Below are 23,038 nucleotides of genomic sequence, written 5' to 3' on the forward strand. Positions count from 1 at the left end.
CACACACTTGTACAAAGGGTTGCAGGCAAGGATGGCACATTATTATAGTTTAGAATTGACAATAGTTGTATGGACATGAATCTAAAAATGTATGTGAACCTTGTAGTCAAGGTGTGTGAAAGCTGATACCATACTGTAATTCTGATGACATACTGTTATTATAACGTACTGTTAATCTAATAATGTACTGTTATTCTGGTAATGTACTGTTATTCTGATAAAGTACTTATATTATAATATACTGTTATTCTGATCCAACATACTGTTATTCTGATAGCATAGTTATTCCGTTAGCATACTGTTATTCTGATAGCATACTGGTATTCTGATAACGTACTGGTATTCTGATAGCATACTGTTATTCTTATAACATACTGTTATTCTGATAACATACTCTTATTCTGATAACGTACTGGTATTCTGATAATGTACTGTTATTCTGATAACGTACTGTTATTCTGATAACGTACTGGTATTCTGATAGCATACTGTTATTCTGATAACGTACTGGTATTCTGATAACGTACTGGTATTCTGATAGCATACTGTTATTCTGATAACGTACTGGTATTCTGATAACGTACTGGTATTCTGATAACGTACTGGTATTCTGATAGCATACTGTTATTCTGATAGCATACTGGTATTCTGATAACGTACTGTTAATCTGATAGCGTACTGTTATTCTGATAGCGTACTGGTATTCTGATAACGTACTGGTATTCTGATAACGTACTGGTATTCTGATAACGTACTATTATTCTGATATACTGTTATTCTGATAACGTACTGTTATTCTGATAGCATACTGGTATTCTGATAACGTACTGTTATTCTGATAACGTACTGGTATTCTGATAGCATACTGTTATTCTGATAACGTACTGTTATTCTGATAACATACTGGTATTCTGATAGCATACTGGTATTCTAATAACGTACTGGTATTCTGATAACGTACTATTATTCTGATAACGTACTGTTATTCTAATAACGTACTGGTATTCTGATAACGTACTGGTATTCTGATAACATACTATTATTCTGATAACGTACTGTTATTCTAATAACGTACTGTTATTCTGATAACGTACTGTTATTCTGATAACGTACTGGTATTCTGATAACGTACTATTATTCTGATAACGTACTGTTATTCTAATAACGTACTGGTATTCTGATAACGTACTGGTATTCTGATAACATACTATTATTCTGATAACGTACTGGTATTCTAATAACGTACTGTTATTCTAATAACGTACTGTTATTCTGATAACGTACTGTTATTCTGATAGCATACTGGTATTCTGATAACATGCTGGTATTCTAATAACACCGTGTTATTCTGATAACGTAGTTATTCTGAAAGAAGTGTAATAATAATTTAGATAAATAGTACATTGTATTGTTTTCAATATTGACAGAAATAATGAATTAGGATTAAAAAAGCAGGAGGCACATTCTGCTGTTAACATATTGCAAAATTGATTAACTAAAAGAATGGAAACCATGACGACAGAAAGTGTGTACTTAATTTAATATTGGTTTAATCATGACAATACATTTCTTATTGAATGACCAAAGAGCATCAAGAATGGACAATACAGATAGAAATGTTAACAGTTTTATGTTATTTATAAGAATAAAGAAAGAGCTATTTCAGTCTGAAATGTTATTACTTCTGATAAAGTGTTCAAGATGCAGTTTTGTCTGCAAATACTGTCCTTTATTATTTAGTAAAATGACTATTCAATGAAAGATAGTAGAAAGACTATGTACAATGTACTCTGGTGAGACCACTTTAGAAACTTAGACCATTTCACTGTACAATATCTTACCCACAACTCTCTCTGATTGGTATGCTTGGAGGTTCCTTATTTTATAACTTTTTTCAAAAATCCATACTTTTCAACATTTTAAGCATAGTAATTAAGTTTAATTAATATGTAGCAAAAGAACGCTTAGGAATCAAAAATAAAGTACTAAATTTTGTATAAAAATGAACTAACAACTAAATTAAGCATGTGCTGTGAATAAAACAATTTTCACTGTCAAAGTGTCAATAACTTGGGTAGTCAGTGTGTATGATGAGTTTTAGTATGTAAATTTCTTTTGTCATACCTATAATCAAATAAATCTATATCTTTGGCAAAGTCATAACAGGTGCATATATTTTCCTTAGTTTCGTCGCAAATATTCTGCATGTCTTTCAAGAAAATCTGCTAACAAATTCCTAAAATTGCTACTCCTGCAATAAATCACTGATACCAGAACGATGAAAATGGGTATTCAGAAACTCATCAGTGGCACTTCTACGCTTGCCAAATGGAAAAAATGTTTTTACAAAACCCTATACACTGGTGAGATTTGTCTGACTTCAAGGAGATGATGTCCAACACTACAAATCAGAGAGAGTTGTGGGTAAAATGTTGTACAGTGCACTTTAGAAACTTAGAAACAAACAACTTATTATTGTGAGATGTTGGCATTAAGAATGTCTCAACAATGGACATTGATAAAATTGCATGCACCAGAGGATGGATGGTTTAATTTAGTCTATGGCCATCAAATGTTTTATTCGTGTACACTTCCAATATACATTGTTATGGTCTTTTAGTAAATGTACTATAATTGTATTATGTTGAGTATGGGATAAGTATGTCTACATCACCAAGGCATTGTTCTCAATATAATATATACCACAGTTATGGTTTATTTTTTTGTCTGTATTAGTTTGTCACAACTAAATGTACCACTGTTGGAATTTCAGGGATTTTAGTTGAGCTGGGTTAACCACTCCACAATTTCTACTTCACCATCAGATCTTTCATCCAACTGTTGTAATTTTATGGTTTTTTTCCTTATATTTCGCACAACTGAACTGATAAGGTTCAGTAGTGCTCTAGGCATGGTGTAGTGTCTGACTGTGTGTCTGTCTGTGTATGTATGTGCACAACTTAAACTCAAAAACCATCTGACCGATTGCCTTCAAGTTGGTATTTGATGGGGACACTACTTTTGGTGTCTAATTGCTCAAATGAAAATGATCGCATCAGAGTTGTGATTTTTGGTCAAAAAACTTAAAACTACAAAATTTCTGGGATTGGTCTCAAATTTGGTTGGAACATTCTTGGGGGTGTGTTGATTAAGAACACTTCATAACACGATTTCACCAGTGATATGCAAATAATTTTTTTCTAAATATATCCTTTTGGCCAAAAAATCTTTCATTTCCAAAAGTAACAGCTGTTGACACCCAATCATGCTCTGATCATGCATGTGAAGTGACTTTTTACTACTCACAGATAGTCCTAACCTTATCCCTGAACTGAACATTCTTTACTGAGATTATAAACCATGTATTTATTAGTGAGATACATCCATGCTGTAACTCGAGTCATGTCAATGAACATAATGCATGTAGTGTAGTCTCCCCAACAATGATATGTTTGTTTTGTTATGCAAATAAACAAGGGCACTCATGAATATTCATAAATATTGAAGTCCAGTGGGTTAGAACAGCTGTCTTGACTTCATGGAACGTCCAACACACACCATGTTATGTTTAAGTCTGTTGATTTTAGCGACAATAGTATTAAAGATGAATTACAATAAAAGTTGAGATGACTGTTGACAGTCTAGGATTCATGGACAAGTGAACGAAATGAACACCTATACCTAGCATGGATCAGCATATGGATAAACATTTTTAAGAACTGTACAGTTGTGCCATTGGTGCTATTTTATTTAATGGTTAGTGTTAAAAAAAAATCTGTGGTTCTGGTTACGCACGATTTTAAAATAGGTGGTAGGTAGATTTTTATTTTATATTTTTTTCATGTGTGAGTGTCTAGTTTTCCATTGTTTTCCAAATGATCTCTGTGTTGCTCATTTCTTCCTATCATACGTAGAGCCATTACAGATTGGAAGAACAGTTTTAGAGTGTCTTTTTAAGTTGATGGCAGTTTTCACATCCACTATTTCTCATGAGACTTCACAATTTTTGCGATTTTATTATTTTTTTCTTGAATATGCGAAAAAAGTTTAGGGTCAGCAGTGAAAACTGAGGTGGCGGTCGTGTAACTGGAACCAAACAATTATTCTTTTTAGGCCTGAGTAGTAGCCATTCTGTTAGAATTACTCTGATTGGCTGGGCATTTATTTAAGAGATGAGAATGACTATTGGCTGAAAAGTTGTTATTTGTCACTTCAAATCACATGATGCAAGAAAGACCTTGAAGCGTGTTAAGTTTGTTAAAATTGTATCTACGTATAAGTGTCTGATACTTATTGTTTTCAACACCCCAAATATTTAGAGCTTCACATGAAAAGTGAGAAATAGATGGTGCTATAATGAAGTGTTAATCTTTTGGTTGGTTATAGTTCTGAAGCCAGAGATGGGTGGTATGTTATTATTTTAGAAATATTTAATCATTAAATCATAAGTATTTTACCAATTATATTATGTTGTTTTTACTAGTACCTTGATAAGGCAGCTCTGTCTAGTACATTATATTCCTAGGAATTCACTTTTTAGCACAACTGTCCTGAACTTTTCAGGTTCAGTAGTGCTATAGGGATGGCAAAGTGTCTGTCTGTCTTTGTGAATGTGTGTATGGATGTGTGTGTGTGTGTGTGTGTGTACACAACTTAAAGTCAAAAGCCACTGGACCAATTGCCATGATATGTGGTGGGTATATTACTATTATTATTGTTCAAATCGCAATGATCTTAGCACCAGTGTGTGATTTGGGTCAAAAAACTCAAATTCAAAAACTACTGGGCAGATTGGTCTGAAATTTGGTGAGAACATTCTTTGGTGTTTGGATTAAGAAGTGTTCATGACATGATGATCCCATCAATGATATGCAAATTAGGTATGAAAATGTCTGTTTGGTCAAAACTTGTAATCTCAAGAACGTTCTTCAGGGTGTTTATATTAAAAATTGTTCATGACATTATGATCCAAAGAGTGATATGCAAATTAGAGCTAAAAATGTGTCTTTTTGGTCAAAAATCTATAATTCCAAAATAATTGAGTAGACTGGGCTGAAATTGAATGGGGATGTATCTGGGCATCTGTAGATGAAGCTGTATTTACAACATGATAATCCCATTAGCACTATAAATATTAGGTCTAATAATGTCAATCTTGGTCAAAAACTTCAATCTTGACACTGCATAGTGAATGGGGTAGAAACTTGGTGGTTATGTTTCTGGAGGCGTTATTCTGCAGTTACTGTTAATTTTTTTTTGGACACAATTGGCCCTAACAACCATGACCACACCCTTAGTAGCAGTGAAATGATGATGCATATTACAAAGATAACAGGGATGGGTATGTAAGTGAATACAGATGTATGCAAATATCCTTAGCAACTTGACCATGCAGACAGCAACAGCTAAATGATGGTTTATATTGCAGAGATGAAAATTGGGAAAGGGAAGGTGAGTTAATAAAGATCCAAAAAATATATGCAAATATGCCTAGCAACAAGACCACATCCATTGCATGAGCCAAATACAGTTGGCCATTGCGCCATTTTTAACACGACTGAATGGACAATGTTCAGTAGTGCTATAGGCATGGTGCAGTGTCTGTTCGTCTGTCTGTGTGTGTGTGTGTGTCTGTGTCTAGTGTCTGTGTCTGTGTATGTGTATGTGTATGTGGATGGCTTAAACTGAAAAACCACCAGACCAACTGCCTTGGTATTTGGTGGGAACATTACTTTTGGTGTCTGGTTGGGAAATTGTTCAAAGCAAAATGATCGCATCACGGGTATGTGATTTGAGTCAAAAACTTATATCTCAAAAAGCACTCAGTAAATGAGACTGAAACTTGGTGAGGTGTTTCTGGAAGTGTTATTCTGCAGATTTCCTTCCAACATTTTGACACGATTGGCCTTAGCAACCATGACCATGCACCCTTAGCAACAACCAAATAGTATATTTTAATCTAATAACCAATCATTCGTTTTGATGTAGTTGCTTGTGTAGTTTTTAATTGCAATGTGTAATTTCCATAAGTAATCATTTCGATAACTGGGCAATATCTTTAGAATACAAACTTTAAATTTCAGATAATTTAGTACATGCATTTATGCTAAGGACTTGCATGCATCATTTAAAGCTTGATGATGTAACTTATAAGCTAAATGGTTAATGTGCATAATCAATGATTTTGTAGCACAACTGAACTGGAGGTTCAGTAGTGCTATAGGCATCACCCGATTGCCATGATATTTGGTGGGTCCATTACCTTGAGTGTCTAGTTGGGAAATTGTTCAAATGAAAATGATCGCATCAGAAATGTGCATTTTACGTTTCAAAATGTGATTTGTTGTATTACAAAAGGTTTTGACTTCAGCCTGGAAATGCAATTTTCTTGTTTTATTGATGCAATGAAATCATTAAATCTTTTATGGGCCTACTTCACATATCAATGTCAATGGCGTAAAGGTTAACATCTGTTAAAGGTTGCTTGGTAACCTAGGCCTGTTTTTAGCACAGCTGAATTAAATCTTAGACACTATGATTAAAACAGGTTCTTATAAATGCACAATCCTTAGGCATTCCAAAAAAACAGTTTGTACAAAGAATAAGAAGTCACACATTTTATGGGGAAAGAAAAATAGTCATATCAAGACCTCCATGATCATACTGTGTTTGGCAGGTTAAATTTCCTGCATGTACCGATTGCCATGATATTTGATGGGTGTATTACCTTGGGTGTCTAGTTGGGAAATTGTTCAAATCAAAATGATCTTACTACCGGTGTGTGATTTGGGTCGAAAAATGTAATTTTTGGTCAAAAACTTACTCAAAAACTATTGGGCAGATCGGTCTGAAATTTGGTGGGAACATTCTTAGGGGTGTCTAAGCATTCAAAAAATGTATGTACATTTGCCTAGCAACAAGACCACGCCCATAGCAACAGCCAAACGGTGAGGTATTTCACAAAGATAACCACTGGGATTAAAAGACAATTGAATAAGCATTCAAAAATGTATGTAAATATGCCTAGCAACAAGACCACACCCATAGCAACAGCCAGATATATTGCAAAGATAACAACAGAGATTAATAGATAATTGAATGAACATTCCAAAAATGTATGTAGATTTGCATAGCAACAAGGCCACACCCATAGCAACAGCCAATCAGTTGTGTATTGCACAAAGATAACCATGCGAATGAATAGACAATTGAATAAACATTCAAAAAAAATGTATGTTATTTGCCTAGCAACAAGACCACGCCAATAGCAACAACCAAATAATCACGTATATTGCAATGATAACAATAGGAATTGATGGGCAAATGAATAACCACTCAAAAAAATGTATGCAAATATGCCTAGCAACATGACCACGTCCATAGCAACAGCCAAATGATCACACATCTTGCAAAAATATCAGACACATTAAAAAAATGTATACAAATGTGCCTAGCAACAAGACCATGCCCATAGCAACAGCCAAGTGATCACATATATTGCAAAGATAACAGGGATAAGTAGACAAATGAATGTATGGATAATCATTCAGCAAATGAACACCTACATGTATACCTAGTATGGATCAGCATATGGGTTAAACATTTTTAACAACTGTACAGTTGTGCTGCAACGCCATTGGCACTATTTTTTATAATTAGACCATATTTTAACTATGTAAGCTTCAAACTTCATACAATTTTGTATCATTAATTTTCCAATTAAGTGGTACATACATCATGTATAATAGCTACAGTTCAGAGGTTTGCATTCCAACAATGTGTGTAGGCCCAAAAATCTACAGTTTTGCCCTTACGGCAGGTATTCAGTTTAACTCTGGTTTAAACTGCACTATTGTGCTACAATGCCATTGGTGCTATTTTCTATAGTCTAGTATTGATAGTTTGAAACAAAATTGATAGGGAAAAATTAGAGGTAGAAAAAATCTCTGTGTTATTTTGATGTGAATTAATTGTAATATTTGTGTGTATACCAGTATTTATGTATGCAGTATAAGTATTGTGTCATTTCTAATGAGCATCTTACTGAAAACCTGTGATTTAGTCTCCTATTAACTATTAAGATTTAGTCTCCTATTAACTTTTAGTGATTTAGTCTCCTATTAACTATTATGATAACATGAACTGGCAGGATCATCCTTATTTCTAAGCCCAGATAAACTGACAGAATCATCTTGACTAGTAAGCCCAGATTAATTTACAGGATAATCCTTATTACTGAGCCCAGATGTAATTTTTGTCTTCCAATCCCAAAGAGGCTTTGAGATGCTATTGTACAAATTTGTGTCACTGTCAGAAGTGTAGATGCTGAGTTTTAGAAATATTGGAAAATTTTGATTTTTTTACTACATCTGCTGTAGAGAAAGAGTAAAATGAATTCTAAGTAAATAATAACTTTGAGTATAGATGTAGAATTGACCTAAAGACACGATAGCTATGTAGGTAGACTTCAAGTCTTTAGTTGTAATCAACTAGAGCCATTCATCCTTGATGTTGTTAATGTTGTCTAGCTGATTTCAGTTCAAACAAAATTTATATGATTTGAGTATTTTTGAATTAGAACTTAAAAGAGTGTTTTGATATCAGAGTAGCCCAAACCAGGTTCATGTATGTAATAGTGTCAATATCTATGTCTAACTTTGTTCTGTATACAGCAAATTGAGAGAGAAAAGACTTACCAGTAAACCTTGAAATGGAATCCCATGCATTATAATTAGTTGACCTGATCACATGTACATCTAGCACCACCTACACCTGACCACATGTACACTTTCCGGAGGCCGACACCCGACCACTTGCACACTAAGTGCCACCTACACCCAATCACATGCACACTAAGTGCCACCTACACCCAATCACATGCACACTAAGTGCCACCTACACCCAATCACATGCACACTAAGTGCCACCTACACCCAATCACATGCACACTAAGTGCCACCTACACCCAATCACATGCACACTAAGTGCCACCTACACCCAATCACATGCACACTAAGTGCCACCTACACCCAAGTTTTCATTTGTAGTCAGACAGACCAATCATAGAACTTCGTAGATAAAGTATGTGACATAAAGAACCAAACATTTGTAAAGATATGTGTATTTTATGTTAGTTCATTTGATATACATGGCCAGAAACTAGAAAACTATGAGTGTGTGTGTGTGGTGGGGGGGTGTACACTTGACAGGTTTAAAGTAGTACATGGCGTGACATCCTGTAAACATCCACATTATCAGTTTAGTATCATTGTCAACTGTACAGTACTGTACTGCGTTTGCAATTTCACCATAACTTGCCACAGTTGATAGCTGTGTATCACTTTCATCATTTTATTAAGCTTTCCAAAGACAGTCTTTCACAACATACTTTTAATTAACCTTATGTAAGAAATGTCATAGCAACAAATCTATTTAGTTGTTATAGTGTACCTAAATACATATTTTGTCATTAGTTTACATTGCAAGCGTTGCTTGGGAACGCAACTTGTAAATTGTTATAACAGAGCCATGTAACTGTCACACTTTGAATAAATTTGAATAAATTATGTCAGTGATTTGACCAAATAATAAAACTGAGTGTTAGTCTGACCTCTTTAACAGACTTTGACGTTTGATACCCATTGGGAATCGTTAAGGTTTTTAGTGGTAGCTTAAATACCTGGAAGATGAAATTTGCATATACACCATGAAAATAATGACTGAGGTCATTTGTGACATGTAGGTTTGTATCTACCAGCCAAAACCCAAGCAGGTCTTATCAATATTGTATATAATATGCTAAACTGTGAAAATATGGGGAAATCACACACTATTATTATACCTAACTATACAAAATGACAGGTAGGTAGCATTGTGTCATTTGGCAAATACCATTACAAATTAGGGTAAATTCATTTTCCTTTGACATTGTCAATTTCTTTCCAGAATTATCAACCTCTGAAAAGAGTGCTATTACAATGGGCTTCGTTCATCCATAATATGCAAATTTGACCGAATGGCGGCCATATTTGTAATTAAAAATCAATATTTACTGCATAACTCAAAAACTGTAACACACAGACACTCCTCCGTTCAAGTGCCTACCCCAATATTATCAGATACAAGCTATCTTTTGAGACCTTGACCTTTGATCTAGGTTTTCTGGTCCAATTATCAAAATCAAGCCAATTCATACCTATCACAGACACATTATAGTGTTTACCTATTAGCCATTTCTTTGAAATCATCTTTACAAGTAATTTTGAAGTAAAAAAGTATACACAAGCATCATTTTTGGTGCTTATGTCATTTTTACCGAATAGAAGCCATAGTTATAGTAAAAAATCACTCTCTTGCTGCATAAGTCAAAAACTTCAATACATGGACTCTATTCAAGTGTCTAACCCCATATAATCACATGCAAGCTTTCTTGTATGACAAGGACCTTTGACCTGCACCTTGACCTACAGGGTAGACCATCAAAATTAAGCCATTGCTTACATATTGCAGACACTTCGTATACCCCTGTCTTGCCTTTTAAGGTGAACGTCTGAGTAAGTCACGTTTACTGGAGTGAGTGAGCCGTTGGACAGGTTAAAGGTATTGTGATCCAGCACCTAACCCTGAATTTGAATCAAGTGGATGAAAAGTACTTAATGTGTAAATTAATTGGAAACCTGTCATGTTGTCTGGATATAAACTAGTTTTACAGTGGTGGTCTGAATACTGTTAATACTCAAGTATGTTTTCAATTCATGCTATATACTGTTGCAGGGTACAAAGATAGAAAAGTGTATGAAAATTTGACACCTACAGAGAGGAAACGACAACAACACATCCATGAATTGATTGACACTGAACAGAGCTATGTTGATAATATGCAGCTAGTCATGGATGTAAGTTATTTCATACAACTTTATTTTACAATAGTCAGGTGCTATAAGCCAAGTAAGGTGTGCAACTGTGTTTTAGCTAGTTTACAAAGTTTAGCTAGAAGTTTAGAAAGCTAAATTTGAAGTGTCTAAATCTAAATCTAAACTTTATAAACTATCTTCTAATTAGAGTAAATATTTAGATATGTATGTCATGTTTAATTGTATTTTACATATGTTCTGGCGGTTTCCTGTGATATTTTAATATAATATTTTAATGTATATATTGTAAATATTTTTAAGATACTCGACATTGTGTGAGAAGAGCCTTTGGCTCAACAATTTATCGAGTTTAAATAAAGTCAAATAATAATAATAATAATAAATAGATAGATTGTCCCAAGTGAAAAATTTTTTACAAGGATATATCTGCTAATTTTGTGGATCTAAATATTATTATAAACTTTATAATATATCCACTATTTAGATGATCTAAATATCAATCATGCTATTTCTACACTCACATATATGATATGACCCACATAAATATTTTGAACTTGTATTGCATCATTCTTCTAACAATAAGTTTAAAGTTGCCTAGCCACTTGAAGCACTACTCTGCACATTCAGTATTTATATTCTTTATGTCTTCGAATCTCTTAATACTTAGAATAGTATTGATATTTTGGTCAAAAACTTCTATCTCAATAAGTACTTGGTCAATGAGACTGAAATTAGGTGAGATATTTCTAGTGTCATTCAGCAGATTGTTCAAAACATTTTGACAAATTGGCCCTTGCAACCACTCAGCAACCAAATGCCAGTATATTTTGCTAAAATAACATCAACTGGTAGGTGAGTAAGTAAACATTCAAAAAATGTATGTAAATATCCATAGCAACCATGACCATGCCCATAGCAACAGCCAAATTGTGTATTTCACAAAGATAACATCAGGGATTCTTAGATAAGTGAAGGAAACATTCAAAAAGTATACAAATATGCAAGACTATGCCCATAGAAACAGCTAAATGATCATGTATATTGTAAAGATAACAACAGGGATTAATAGACAAGTGAATAAACATTAAAAAAATGTTTAGGTAATACACCAAGGTAATACACCCACCAAATATGACAATCGGTTCAGCAGTTTTTGACTTTAAGATGTTTACACACACACGCACACATCCACATAGACAGACCGACAGACAGACACTTTGCCATGCCTATAGCACTTCTGAACCTTATCAGTTCAGTTGTGCTAAAAAAACTGTACAACAACATTGGCACCATTGTGTGTGTGTGTGTGTGTGTGTGTGTGTCTCTGTCTGCCACTGCATGTGTGACTGTGTGTGTCTTATTTTTGGTGAAAAAACTTAAACTCAAAAACTACCAAGCAGGTCAATCTGAAATTTGGTGGGAACGTTCTCAGGGGTGTTTTTATTAAGAATTGTTTATGACATGATGATCCCATCAGTGATATGCAAATTAGGTCTGAAAATGTGTGTTTTTGATCAAAAATCTATCATTCCAAAACTTTTGAGCAGATTAGGTTGAAATTGGGTGGAAATGTTCATAGGGCTGTTTAGATTAAGAATTGTTCATGACATGATATCTCATTAGTGATACGCAAAGTAGGTCAAAAAATGTCTTTTTTTGTCAAAAATCTTTAATTCCCAAACTACTGAGCAGATTGGGCTGAAATTTAATGAGGTTGTAAAAGAACCGTCAAAACAAATATGCAAATATCCCTAGCAACAAAACCACACCCATAGCAACAGCCAAATGGTGGTGTGTATTTCCAAATAGAGCCAAATAGAGTTGTGCTCCAACTCCATTGGTGCTATTTTTCATTTCCTGGTCATTGTCGTCAATGTGGCCACAGCAACAATTTGATGCACGTTGATGTTTACCACCAGTTATTGGTGAATATGACAGCAGTGACAAATATTTAACATCCACGAGGCATTCTTGCACACATTGGTCTCCCTATCTTCTCCTTGCTGTAGATTGACATGTAATCCCAGGCCATGGCGCAGATTGATATTGATAAATTAGGTAATTAGCAGATATATCCTTGTAAATCTTTTTTCACAAGGGAAGGCCCATCTAGTTGGCAGATAGTTTATAAAGTTTATAAAGTTTAGAATGATATTAGGATTGCCAATGGATAATTAGCAGATATATCCTTGTAAATCTTTTTTCACAAGGGAAGGCCCATCTAGTTGGCAGATAGTTTATAAAGTTTATAAAGTTTAGAATGATATTAGGATTGCCAATGGATAGTTAGCAGATATATCCTTGTAAAACATTTTTCACAAGAGAAGGCCATCTAGTTGGCAGATAGTTTATAAAGTTTAGAACGATATTTGGATTAGCTGAAGTCAGGTAGTTTAGCTGTGTTTATCTTCTTTAGCTAGTTTAGCTCCCATAGATAATACATAGAGTTTACCTACATACTCTGGGTAAAGACACAATTCCACACCTAACTCTATAACTTAAGCCATAGTGGAATTGTGATTACTGTCTGATTTCCTTTAATAACTAATCTATGATGAGTTCCACTTAAAGTTCTTGGTTTCCTTTAATAACTAATCTATGATGATTTCCATGTAAAGTTCTTGTTTTCCTTTAATAACTAATCTATGATGATTTCCATGTAAAGTTCTTGGTTTCCTTTAATAACTAATCTATGATGATTTCCATGTAAAGTTCTTGTTTTCCTTTAGCCTGTCTAAATCATAGATCATTGATATTCTACAAAAGTACTTCACTTTATTACACTATCTGTTTATGTTAGAATCACCACCACCCCAATCCGTCATTGAAATTTGAAAATATTTCCTCATGCTGATTGGTCACAAAGGGAAGTGATAAGCTATGTCAGATTTGTTTATTCAAATGAAGTCATTCTGTAAATTTAGTCATTACTGAAATGAACACACAAATTACCATGGACATGATTTACATATAGAGTAATTTTTGTCAATTTGTACAAATAGCTCTATTATTAACAGCCATTGGGGTGTGGCTAAATTTACAAGCACAAGCAGATAGTGGAAAAGCAAAGCAGAATGACAGATCTGAGACATAGAAAGGCTAAATGTCCTGATAATGAATATCCACATGTACACTTTATTTCATAATCTACCAATATTGTGGTACCACTAGGTATTTTACAAACCCATGGCAACCGTGGTATCCAAGGATGACCTAGCCACCATATTTGTCAACTGGAAGGAAATTATCATGTGTAATACGAAAATGTTAAAGTAAGTTGTTCATCCATCTAGAAATCTAAATTACAAATGAAAATTTCTGACGAATTCAAAATTTTTTTGGGAAATTGAATCCCAAAGTTTTGCTGTTGCAGAAAACTGTACATAAATGGTTGACTAGAAAACAAATACACACCACTGAAAGTGTTAAGAGTTTGTGGTATGTATAGTAACCCATATAAGAATCAAGACATTACTTTATAGGGCACTAAGAGTTCGAAAGAAGATGAGTGGAGAAAGCTGTGTTATTCGTAATATTGGTGATATCTTGTGTGAGCAGGTAAATACAAGTCTATATATAGATTAGATATATCCTTTCTGCTTCAAATGGAATGTTTTCTCCATTTTCACCACTTTTAATATGTAATTAGTATTTCTGAGGTCTAATCATTTCATTCGCCAAGCATACCAATGCCCAACTAATACCTATAGCTGCATCAAAATAATTGTAAACACACTTGCAGTTTTTGAGCCATTTCAACACACACATACATACATACATACATACATACATACATACTTACATACATACATACATACATACATACATACATACATACATACACACACACACACACATACTTACATACATACACACACATACATACATACATACATACACACACACACATACATATATACACACACATACATACATACATACATACATACATACATACACACACACACACACACACACACACAAAACCAGACAATATACCATGGACAGTAGCACTAATGTTATCTTATATTTCAGTTGTCATCAGTCAATTATGTTTCCACTTTCTCAGCTTCCACACATGACACCATACATCAGATTCTGTAGTTGTCAGCTGAGAGCATCCACTCTTATCCAGAAGAAAATAGACAGTGACAGTGAATTCAAAAATGTAATGAAGGTATGTCACCTAGATGTATTAAGTACACATTTTACACTGACAGCATTAAACTCAGTCAGATTAGAATTCAAATCTCAGTTTGAAAAATGGTTGTCTGGCAGAGACATTAACAAAGTTGGTCCTAAACAAAAGAATCTTATTTTAATCCTAATGGCTTCAGTGATCTACTAATCCAACACCATGGGATTCAAACATTTGGGTTTGACAATATAGTATATTTAGGAGTTGAGCCAAAGGTCATTGCATGAACAAGTTAATGTACAAATATATAGACTCTGATGTACCATATGTGAACATTGTATGATTTCTGTTACTGTGTATACTAGATACATTTTATGTTTTCGGTAATGCTATGTTTGTTAGCTCCGCTTTCAAAGACAGACAGCGGAGCTTAGTAGGTAATTGATGCCTGACCTTTGACTGTCAACGTTTTGCATTTTATGTTCTTCTCCAAAACTAATATAAAGGGCCTATTAATTTAGTGTGAAGGTGTCTTGAACTACCCAGATCTGATTTTGACTGGGTTATTAATATGCAAATTAGGTCTAAAAATAGAAGTTTTGGAAAAAACGCTTCATAAGCTGCTGGAGTCAGAATTTACGGGGGATAGGCCTACGAAAATTCTTGGGACCATCATTCGGGGGTGGGGGGTGCATGACTTTCTTGAGAGTGCGAAGGGGGAGGAAGGCTGTGAAAATTTGTTTGACCAAAATAATTTCTCCTCAGGGGATGCCCAAAACACTTTGTGCTTTTGTTGGAAATCAGTTGAGGAATCGCTACCCATGTACTTTAAGGAGTAGGTTGATAAATCTCCATTGCCCGTCTCTCAACTTTTGTTATTTACATCTTCATCTCCAAAACTGACACTCAGAATACTTTGATATTTGGTCTACATGTTGGGGGGGGGGGGGGGGGGGGCTATTCAGATTTGTTCATGCCACAACCACTTTTCAAAAGACACTATTGATGGCAGACAACAAGCAATGTAATATATTCTGAATTCTGCACATGGTGCGCCCTCAATGACAAGTGACACAGGGTCGCAGACTTCAGCACAAATCTGAACACTGTACCCCTTCTACAGAATGGTGCATTCCACTGTAGGTATTCCGACCCGAACTGACAAAGTTGCTAGCATACGCTGTCACCGTAGGGGATGATTTTTGACATCAATCATAAATAAAAGCGATAATAATCATTCTAAAATTACCTCATTTTGAAAGGGGAAGTACTTTGTGGTTTATTTATGGAGTTTTGATTTTGTACGATCAAAATTGGTGGCGAAATTGCCACATCAAAATTGCCGATGAGCGCCTAACCATATATGAAAGAAAAGTAGTCATGAGATTGTAGTCCAGACTTAGGGCTGTAAAATTACATATTTCGTTTAAATTTTTTTGTTACACTCGCAATATGAGGTCGTTTTGCAGTTTTAAAAATCTTTCTTAACAGTGAAACATTGTGAATTTTCAAAAGCAAACATTAAAAAGTAGTATTTTGTGATAAGATGTCTTCTACCTAATAATGGCTTATTTTAGTTGATGTATCTAACGGGTCAAAAGTGAGGGATAGTTATTCAGGAGAGGGTAGATGGTTTCGTGGGGAACAGCTTGACATTGCATTGGTGACAGTGTTCGAAAACGCGAGCGTTCTACGTCTGTCAATGAGATTGAACATTTTTCAGACAAGACCTTTTCAGTTATGATTTACGAAATATTTATTCTTTGCCGAGGTTAATAAGTCTACAGTTCCAATTTACACAATGTATTTTGCCATTGAGTTATGAGTAGAACACTCGACTATATTAAAATATCAGATGATGTTTATTATGTACATATACAAGGCCATCTATAATCATGTACTATGTATGCTGTAGAACGTTTTACTCCTAGTATGTCGATCTGCTATATAACTACGGTGGACGAGAAGGACATTTCCACGCTCTCAAAGATTGGGCGTTCAAAGCAATTTCCGCGCTCTCAATGACAGAGTTCAAAGCAATTTCCGCGCTCTCAATGACCGGGCGTTCAAAGCAATTTCAGCGCTCTCAATGACTGAGCGTTCAAAGCAATTTCCGCGCTCTCAATGACTGGGCGTTCAAAGCAATTTCCGCGCTCTCAGTGACTGGGCATTCAAAGCAATTTCACCGCTCTCAATGACTGGGCGTTCAAAGCAATTTCACCGCGCTCAATGACTGGACGTTCAAAGCAATTTCACCGTTCTCAATGACTGGGCGTTCAAAGCAATTTCCGCGCTCTCAATGACCGAGTTCAAAGCAATTTCAGCTCTCTCAATGATAAGAGTTTCAAAGCAATTTCTGTGATGTCAGACATTTCCGCAACAGAAACGATTTCTCTGTCAGAAGCGATTTCCCAGACGTACAGAAGTGGAATCCCCACAAGTCACGTGTTAGTGACATATGTTTCATGTGTACACACAAGTACAGAATTTGGAGGAGTCATGCAGAAGCTCAATTGTTGTATGCAAGAATTTTAGAAAGATTGGTACCCCATCCATAAATTTTAACAATGCACTTAGTATGCTTGAGGGAGAAATAATCACTTTACAAATGCCAGTTGATGTTGATGAAAAATAAAAATGTCTTCAGCAGAAAATGTTGCAGAACACGACAGTAATTTGTAACTCATTTATGTCCACTATATGTAATATAAATTTTATGTCCTTGAATGATTAAAATTATGTAGCCCAGACACTTCGCAAATGTATTTATGGTGTATCAATCTGAGACTTCCAATAGTTTGAGATTGAAAGATAGTCGGGTGCGTGACTAACGACGTCCAAGTAAAATCCTATCTATCCAGAGATGATATGATTCGTTTTCAAACCATGAATACGTTTTTAAGCAATCGACATTTAGAAATACAAGTAATTTCGAAGTTGATTTTTGGATGTTGATATCGATTTTTGAACATCCATTTTTTGAGACTCATCGAAAATCAAAACATGAACCATGTTTCACTTTTCTCAGCTGTGCACTTTTTATCGTTACATTATTGTAACATTTGTGCCACTAGGCTCGACTCAAAGAGACATCGCAGGGAAGCGAACCGGACGTCTTCGTTAATATCCCGTCGATCATCGGGCATGACGTGGCACATTAAATCGATAGCCCCACTTTGAGTACGAGGAATTCACACATAGGGTATAATAAACTATCATGTCAGAATACTGGTTTAATAATATTCTAAGCTCGGCAACCTTGTGTTCATAGTGGTCTGAGGTTTAACACAAACGTATAGTAATGACTATGTTACGTCGATTCACCCAAAATGTGCTGGAAAGGGGTAGGGGTTTTGTACGAAGTGCCGTCTTAAGTATTAAGATCAAGGGTCTCGAGCTCTGTAAGTTTTTGGGTGTGTGGAATGTATAGAGTTTGGGTTTACCGTTTGGATTTGGAAGTCTCAGCAGAGTCATCTTATTTTATTTTACACAGTCTAGTTACGCAGCCGGCCCCTCCCCATCCCCGTCTAGGTAACAACACAAATATATTTAAACTGTATAACATCGTCGGTATGACATCACAATAAATACATTTGATTGAAAAAATAATGCCGACGATAACTCACTACCTAAAAACAATTCTTGTATAATGTACAAACAACCGTCACTGTATGGGATGGATGGCTGGTGTCAGTTAGTCATGCAATATGCGCCAGAAACGAGGTCCCACCCCAAACATCTGATTACAAATTTACAATTTATTTGTACATTTAGGACGTCCAAAAGGATATGTTCATATTCCAACGCTATCTGTTACTTGTTGTCTTTGCTTTCCTTTGATCTTCGCTTTGATATCATTTTTAGTAAACAACCTGCAAACTTCATAGAAACTGTAGATAGTACGAGTAAAAGGTGTCCCTAACTTTCCAGTAAAACGTTGAAACGTGAAACGTTGTTTGTGGTTTGATTTTGATTGCGTTTCAAAAAACGAAAGTTCGAATTTCGATATCAACACCTAAAACACTAAGTTCCAAATTCACATGTAGTTTCAAATGTTGATTGTTTAAACACGTATTCATGGTTCGAAATTACGTCAGAAACGAATCACATCATATCTGGATAGATTGGGATTTCACTTGGACGTCGTTAGTCACGCACCTAGTCAGTATGCAGACAGAGTATCGAGGATAGACTTCACGTGTTGTCATCAGAATGTTGAAACAACTATTCCAACATTGGTTGCAGTCAGTATATATGAAAGTTATCAAGAAATTGATATTTGTGTAAGATGAAAGGACTATGATGTTGTGATTATTGGTAACAGGACACTACGCCCCCAGACAAACAACCCGTAGGATAAATGCCCCCAATCACGCCTACAAATACACATACACTTTCATTTCAAACATGCTGATAAAGACTGAAATATTGATAATGAAATGAAATTTTAGAAAAAACGACGTGCGATAAACATGGGATTTGATTTCTAAATAAACAGTTATTAACTCATAAACAGGACCACTTTCGACCATGCCCTAGTATGTAATTATCCCACCTGAGGCCTTTCTCCGAGGGCATTTTTTTCGGGGGGGGGGGGGGGGGGGGGGGGGGGGTGCCCTAGAACCGTCATTATTATGTTAAAGAGAAAAAAATAGTGTGACGAACTCGTGGAAAGTACACGAAAAACTCTGATATTTAACACCTAATAAAACACTAGAATAGATTGCCTACGAAAGCTAATAAGTGGTAGCGTTAGCAAGCCTTCGATAAGCGTGAAAAACCCTCTCCGTCACACCAAGCTGTTCGATTGACCTTGTGTATGGCAGAACATACACTATATAAACTTGAGTACAGACACATTCGCCAAGCCAGCGTCTCTAGACTACGGCACAACCCAAGAAACCTGAAATATCACGACCAACTCGTGAAAATAAACGCCTCAACCTCACGGAGGCATACTAGAAAACGTTTCCCTAAAGGAAGAAGTAGGTTTTAACAGGAGAGAGAGAGAGAGAGAGAGAGAGAGAGAGAGAGAGAGAGAGAGAGAGAGAGAGAGAGAGAGAGAGAGAGAGAGAGAGAGAGAGAGAGAGAGAGAGAGAGAGAGAGAGAGAGAGAGAGAGAGAGAGAGAGAGAGAGAGAGAGAGAGAGAGGGGGGGGGAGGAAGAAAAGTGTTGCTATAGCTACCTGACCAAGACTCCACCCCTCAGCAACTGACTGGCATATGAAAAGTGTGTTTCGAATAAAACACGGGATATCTAGACCTGAAGTACTGGGAAAAATCAGACGAGCCAAATACAGGCACCCGGGGTGTGACACCCACAAGCTTTCCGCAACAACTATCTGTGACAATACCTGTTACTATAGTTATCTCTGATAATATCTGTTACTATAGCTATCTCTGACACTACCTGGTACTATACATGTAGTTATCCCGGACAATGCCTGTTACTGTTACGGCATTAAATCTCCCAATACTAGAATGTATTTCGTGCACCGTCACTGTGTCCACAATTTTTACCAGTTACATGTACTTCCGGGTCACTGATAGCACGTGACTTGTGGGGATTCCACTTCTGTACGTCTGGGAAATCGTTTCTGTTGCGGAAATGTCTGACATCGCGGAAATTGCCTTGAAACTCTTATCATTGAGAGAGCTGAAATTGCTTTGAACTCTATCATTGAGAGAGCTGAAATTGCTTTGAACTCTATCATTGAGAGAGCTGAAATTGCTTTGAACGCCCGGTCATTGAGAGCGGTGAAATTGCTTTGAACGCTCAGTCATTGAGAGCGCGGAAATTGCTTTGAACGCTCAGTCATTGAGAGCGCTGAAATTGCTTTGAACGCCCAGTCATTGAGAGCGCGGAAATTGCTTTGAACGCTCAGTCATTGAGAGCGCGGAAATTGCTTTGAACTCTGTCATTGAGAGCGCGGAAATTGCTTTGAACGCCCAATCATTGAGAGCGCGGAAATGTCCTTCTCGTCCACCGTAATATAACTAATTACTATTAAGGCTGAATACTCTCTTCAAAACATGGAATACAATTGAGACAGTTTGTAGTATTGACAAATTTAGCTGTGAAGGTATTCTGTATAACATACCTGTTCTAAGCTTACAGGCTATTAATTTAATAACACAAAACAAAATGAAATGATTTGAAATTAAATGAAACAAAGCATGGCAAAATGCTAAGAGTATTTGTACCTACTATAAAGGCTTTGAGTTCTGATCTCCCTGATTTTTGTCTTTGGTAAATTGTGATAATTACAGTCATTTTAAAGAATTTTGTAACATGTGATAAATCATTTGGAATGGTCATGTAGTGAGATGTTACACATTAAAATGCTCAAATTGAACAGTTGTATAACAATGTATTGAGAGTACAATTGAGATATTGAACACAATTTTCAAGTACCCAATAGCTTCAATAGTATGTATGGTTTGAAAATTTATGCTACTAAAAGGCCTCCTGCAAGTACTTATTTTCAAAAAGGTGCTTACCATGGGAGAGCCCCTCCCACATCCTCCCCACTAGCTATCATATATAGGGGATACTGATATACGTACATGTTACAAGACATAAACAAGAAATGACAGAGATAATCACAAATTGCAAAAGACAAAAGCTGAGGTAAACAGAATTGAAAGCGATAAAGCAATAGCAGGTACAATGAGTAACACACTTTTAAAAACAAAACACTTTAGTAAAACACTTTCTCTATGTGCTGCACTTGTTTATAGCATTCATATCAAGTGTAGAAGTGTACCGTTTCAATTGGTTTATTTACAAGCCTAGAATGTGGCCTTTCTAATGTAGTCAATCACCAAATGAAACACTATACTTTTATCGATTGTGGTACACACAGAAAACATTAATTGGTGTTATGGGTTGTACATGTGTTCTAACATTTTTCATTCACAGTTTTCTTGTTTTGTTTCATTTAACCGAATACCATAAGCCCCTGGAGAGGCTAAGCTCTGAACTGTGGAGTAATAGTTTTACTTTAGGGGACCTGGAGAGGCTAAGCTCTGAACTGTGGAGTAGCAGTCGTACTTTAGGGGACCTGGAGAGGCTAAGCTCTGAACTGTGGAGTAGTAGTCGTACTTTAGGGGACCTTGAGAGGCTAAGCTCTGAACTGTGGAGTAATAGTTTTACTTTAGGGGACCTGGAGAGGCTAAGCTCTGAACTGTGGAGTAGCAGTCGTACTTTAGGGGACCTGGAGAGGCTAAGCTCTGAACTGTGGAGTAGTAATCGTACTTTAGGGGACCTGGAGAGGCTAAGCTCTGAACTGTGGAGTAGTAATCGTACTTTAGGAGACCTGGAGAGACTAAGCTCTGAACTGTGGAGTAGTAATCGTACTTTAGGGGACCTGGAGAGGCTAAGCTCTGAACTGTGGAGTAGTAATCGTACTTTAGGGGACCTGGAGAGACTAAGCTCTGAACTGTGGAGTAGTAATCGTACTTTAGGGGACCTGGAGAGGCTAAGCTCTGAACTGTGGAGTAGTAGTCATACTTTAGGGGACCTGGGGAGACTAAGCTCTGAACTGTGGAGTAGTAGTTTTATTTTAGGGGACCTGGCGAGACTAAGCTCTGAACTGTGGAGTAGTAGTCATACTTTCGGGGACCTGGAGAGACTAAGCTCTGTACTGTGGAGTAGTAGTTTTACTTTAGGGGACCTGGAGAGGCTAAGCTCTGAACTGTGGAGTAGTAATCGTACTTTAGGGGACCTGGAGAGACTAAGCTCTGTACTGTGGAGTAGTAGTTTTACTTTAACCCTTGGGACTTGGAGAGGCTAAGCAAGTTACAAAAACAAACAGCAAGAATTACACTGGGCTGCCAATTTCAAACAGCAAGAATTACACTGGGCTGCCAATTTCAAACAGCAAGCCATAAAAATACTTAAAGTATTAAATTGGCTGTCATTTTGCAATAGCTACATTTATCATAGACCTCTATATGTACAAAATCTGTCACAGTCCGACACCAGCATACAATGTAGCTTAAAACTATGTTTTACTCTAGTAAGTA

The 23,038-nt window shown here is 36.0% G+C and overlaps 1 protein-coding gene across 2 annotated transcripts in view; it reads left to right on the forward strand.

Annotated features, from left to right (window-relative positions):
- The window catches only part of LOC144432808 (intersectin-1-like), a 305,852-nt gene that overhangs the window by 242,104 nt on the left and 40,710 nt on the right, over positions 1-23,038 (forward strand). For both annotated transcript variants that reach the window (XM_078121087.1, XM_078121088.1), the window contains 4 exons: positions 10,774-10,895; positions 14,046-14,146; positions 14,357-14,432; positions 14,944-15,051. In XM_078121087.1, coding sequence (XP_077977213.1) covers positions 10,774-10,895; positions 14,046-14,146; positions 14,357-14,432; positions 14,944-15,051 — 407 coding nt within the window. The remainder of the gene's footprint in view (positions 1-10,773; positions 10,896-14,045; positions 14,147-14,356; positions 14,433-14,943; positions 15,052-23,038) is intronic.

Source organism: Glandiceps talaboti, chromosome 3, assembly GCF_964340395.1.
Source record: "Glandiceps talaboti chromosome 3, keGlaTala1.1, whole genome shotgun sequence".
NCBI lineage: Eukaryota > Metazoa > Hemichordata > Enteropneusta > Spengelidae > Glandiceps > Glandiceps talaboti.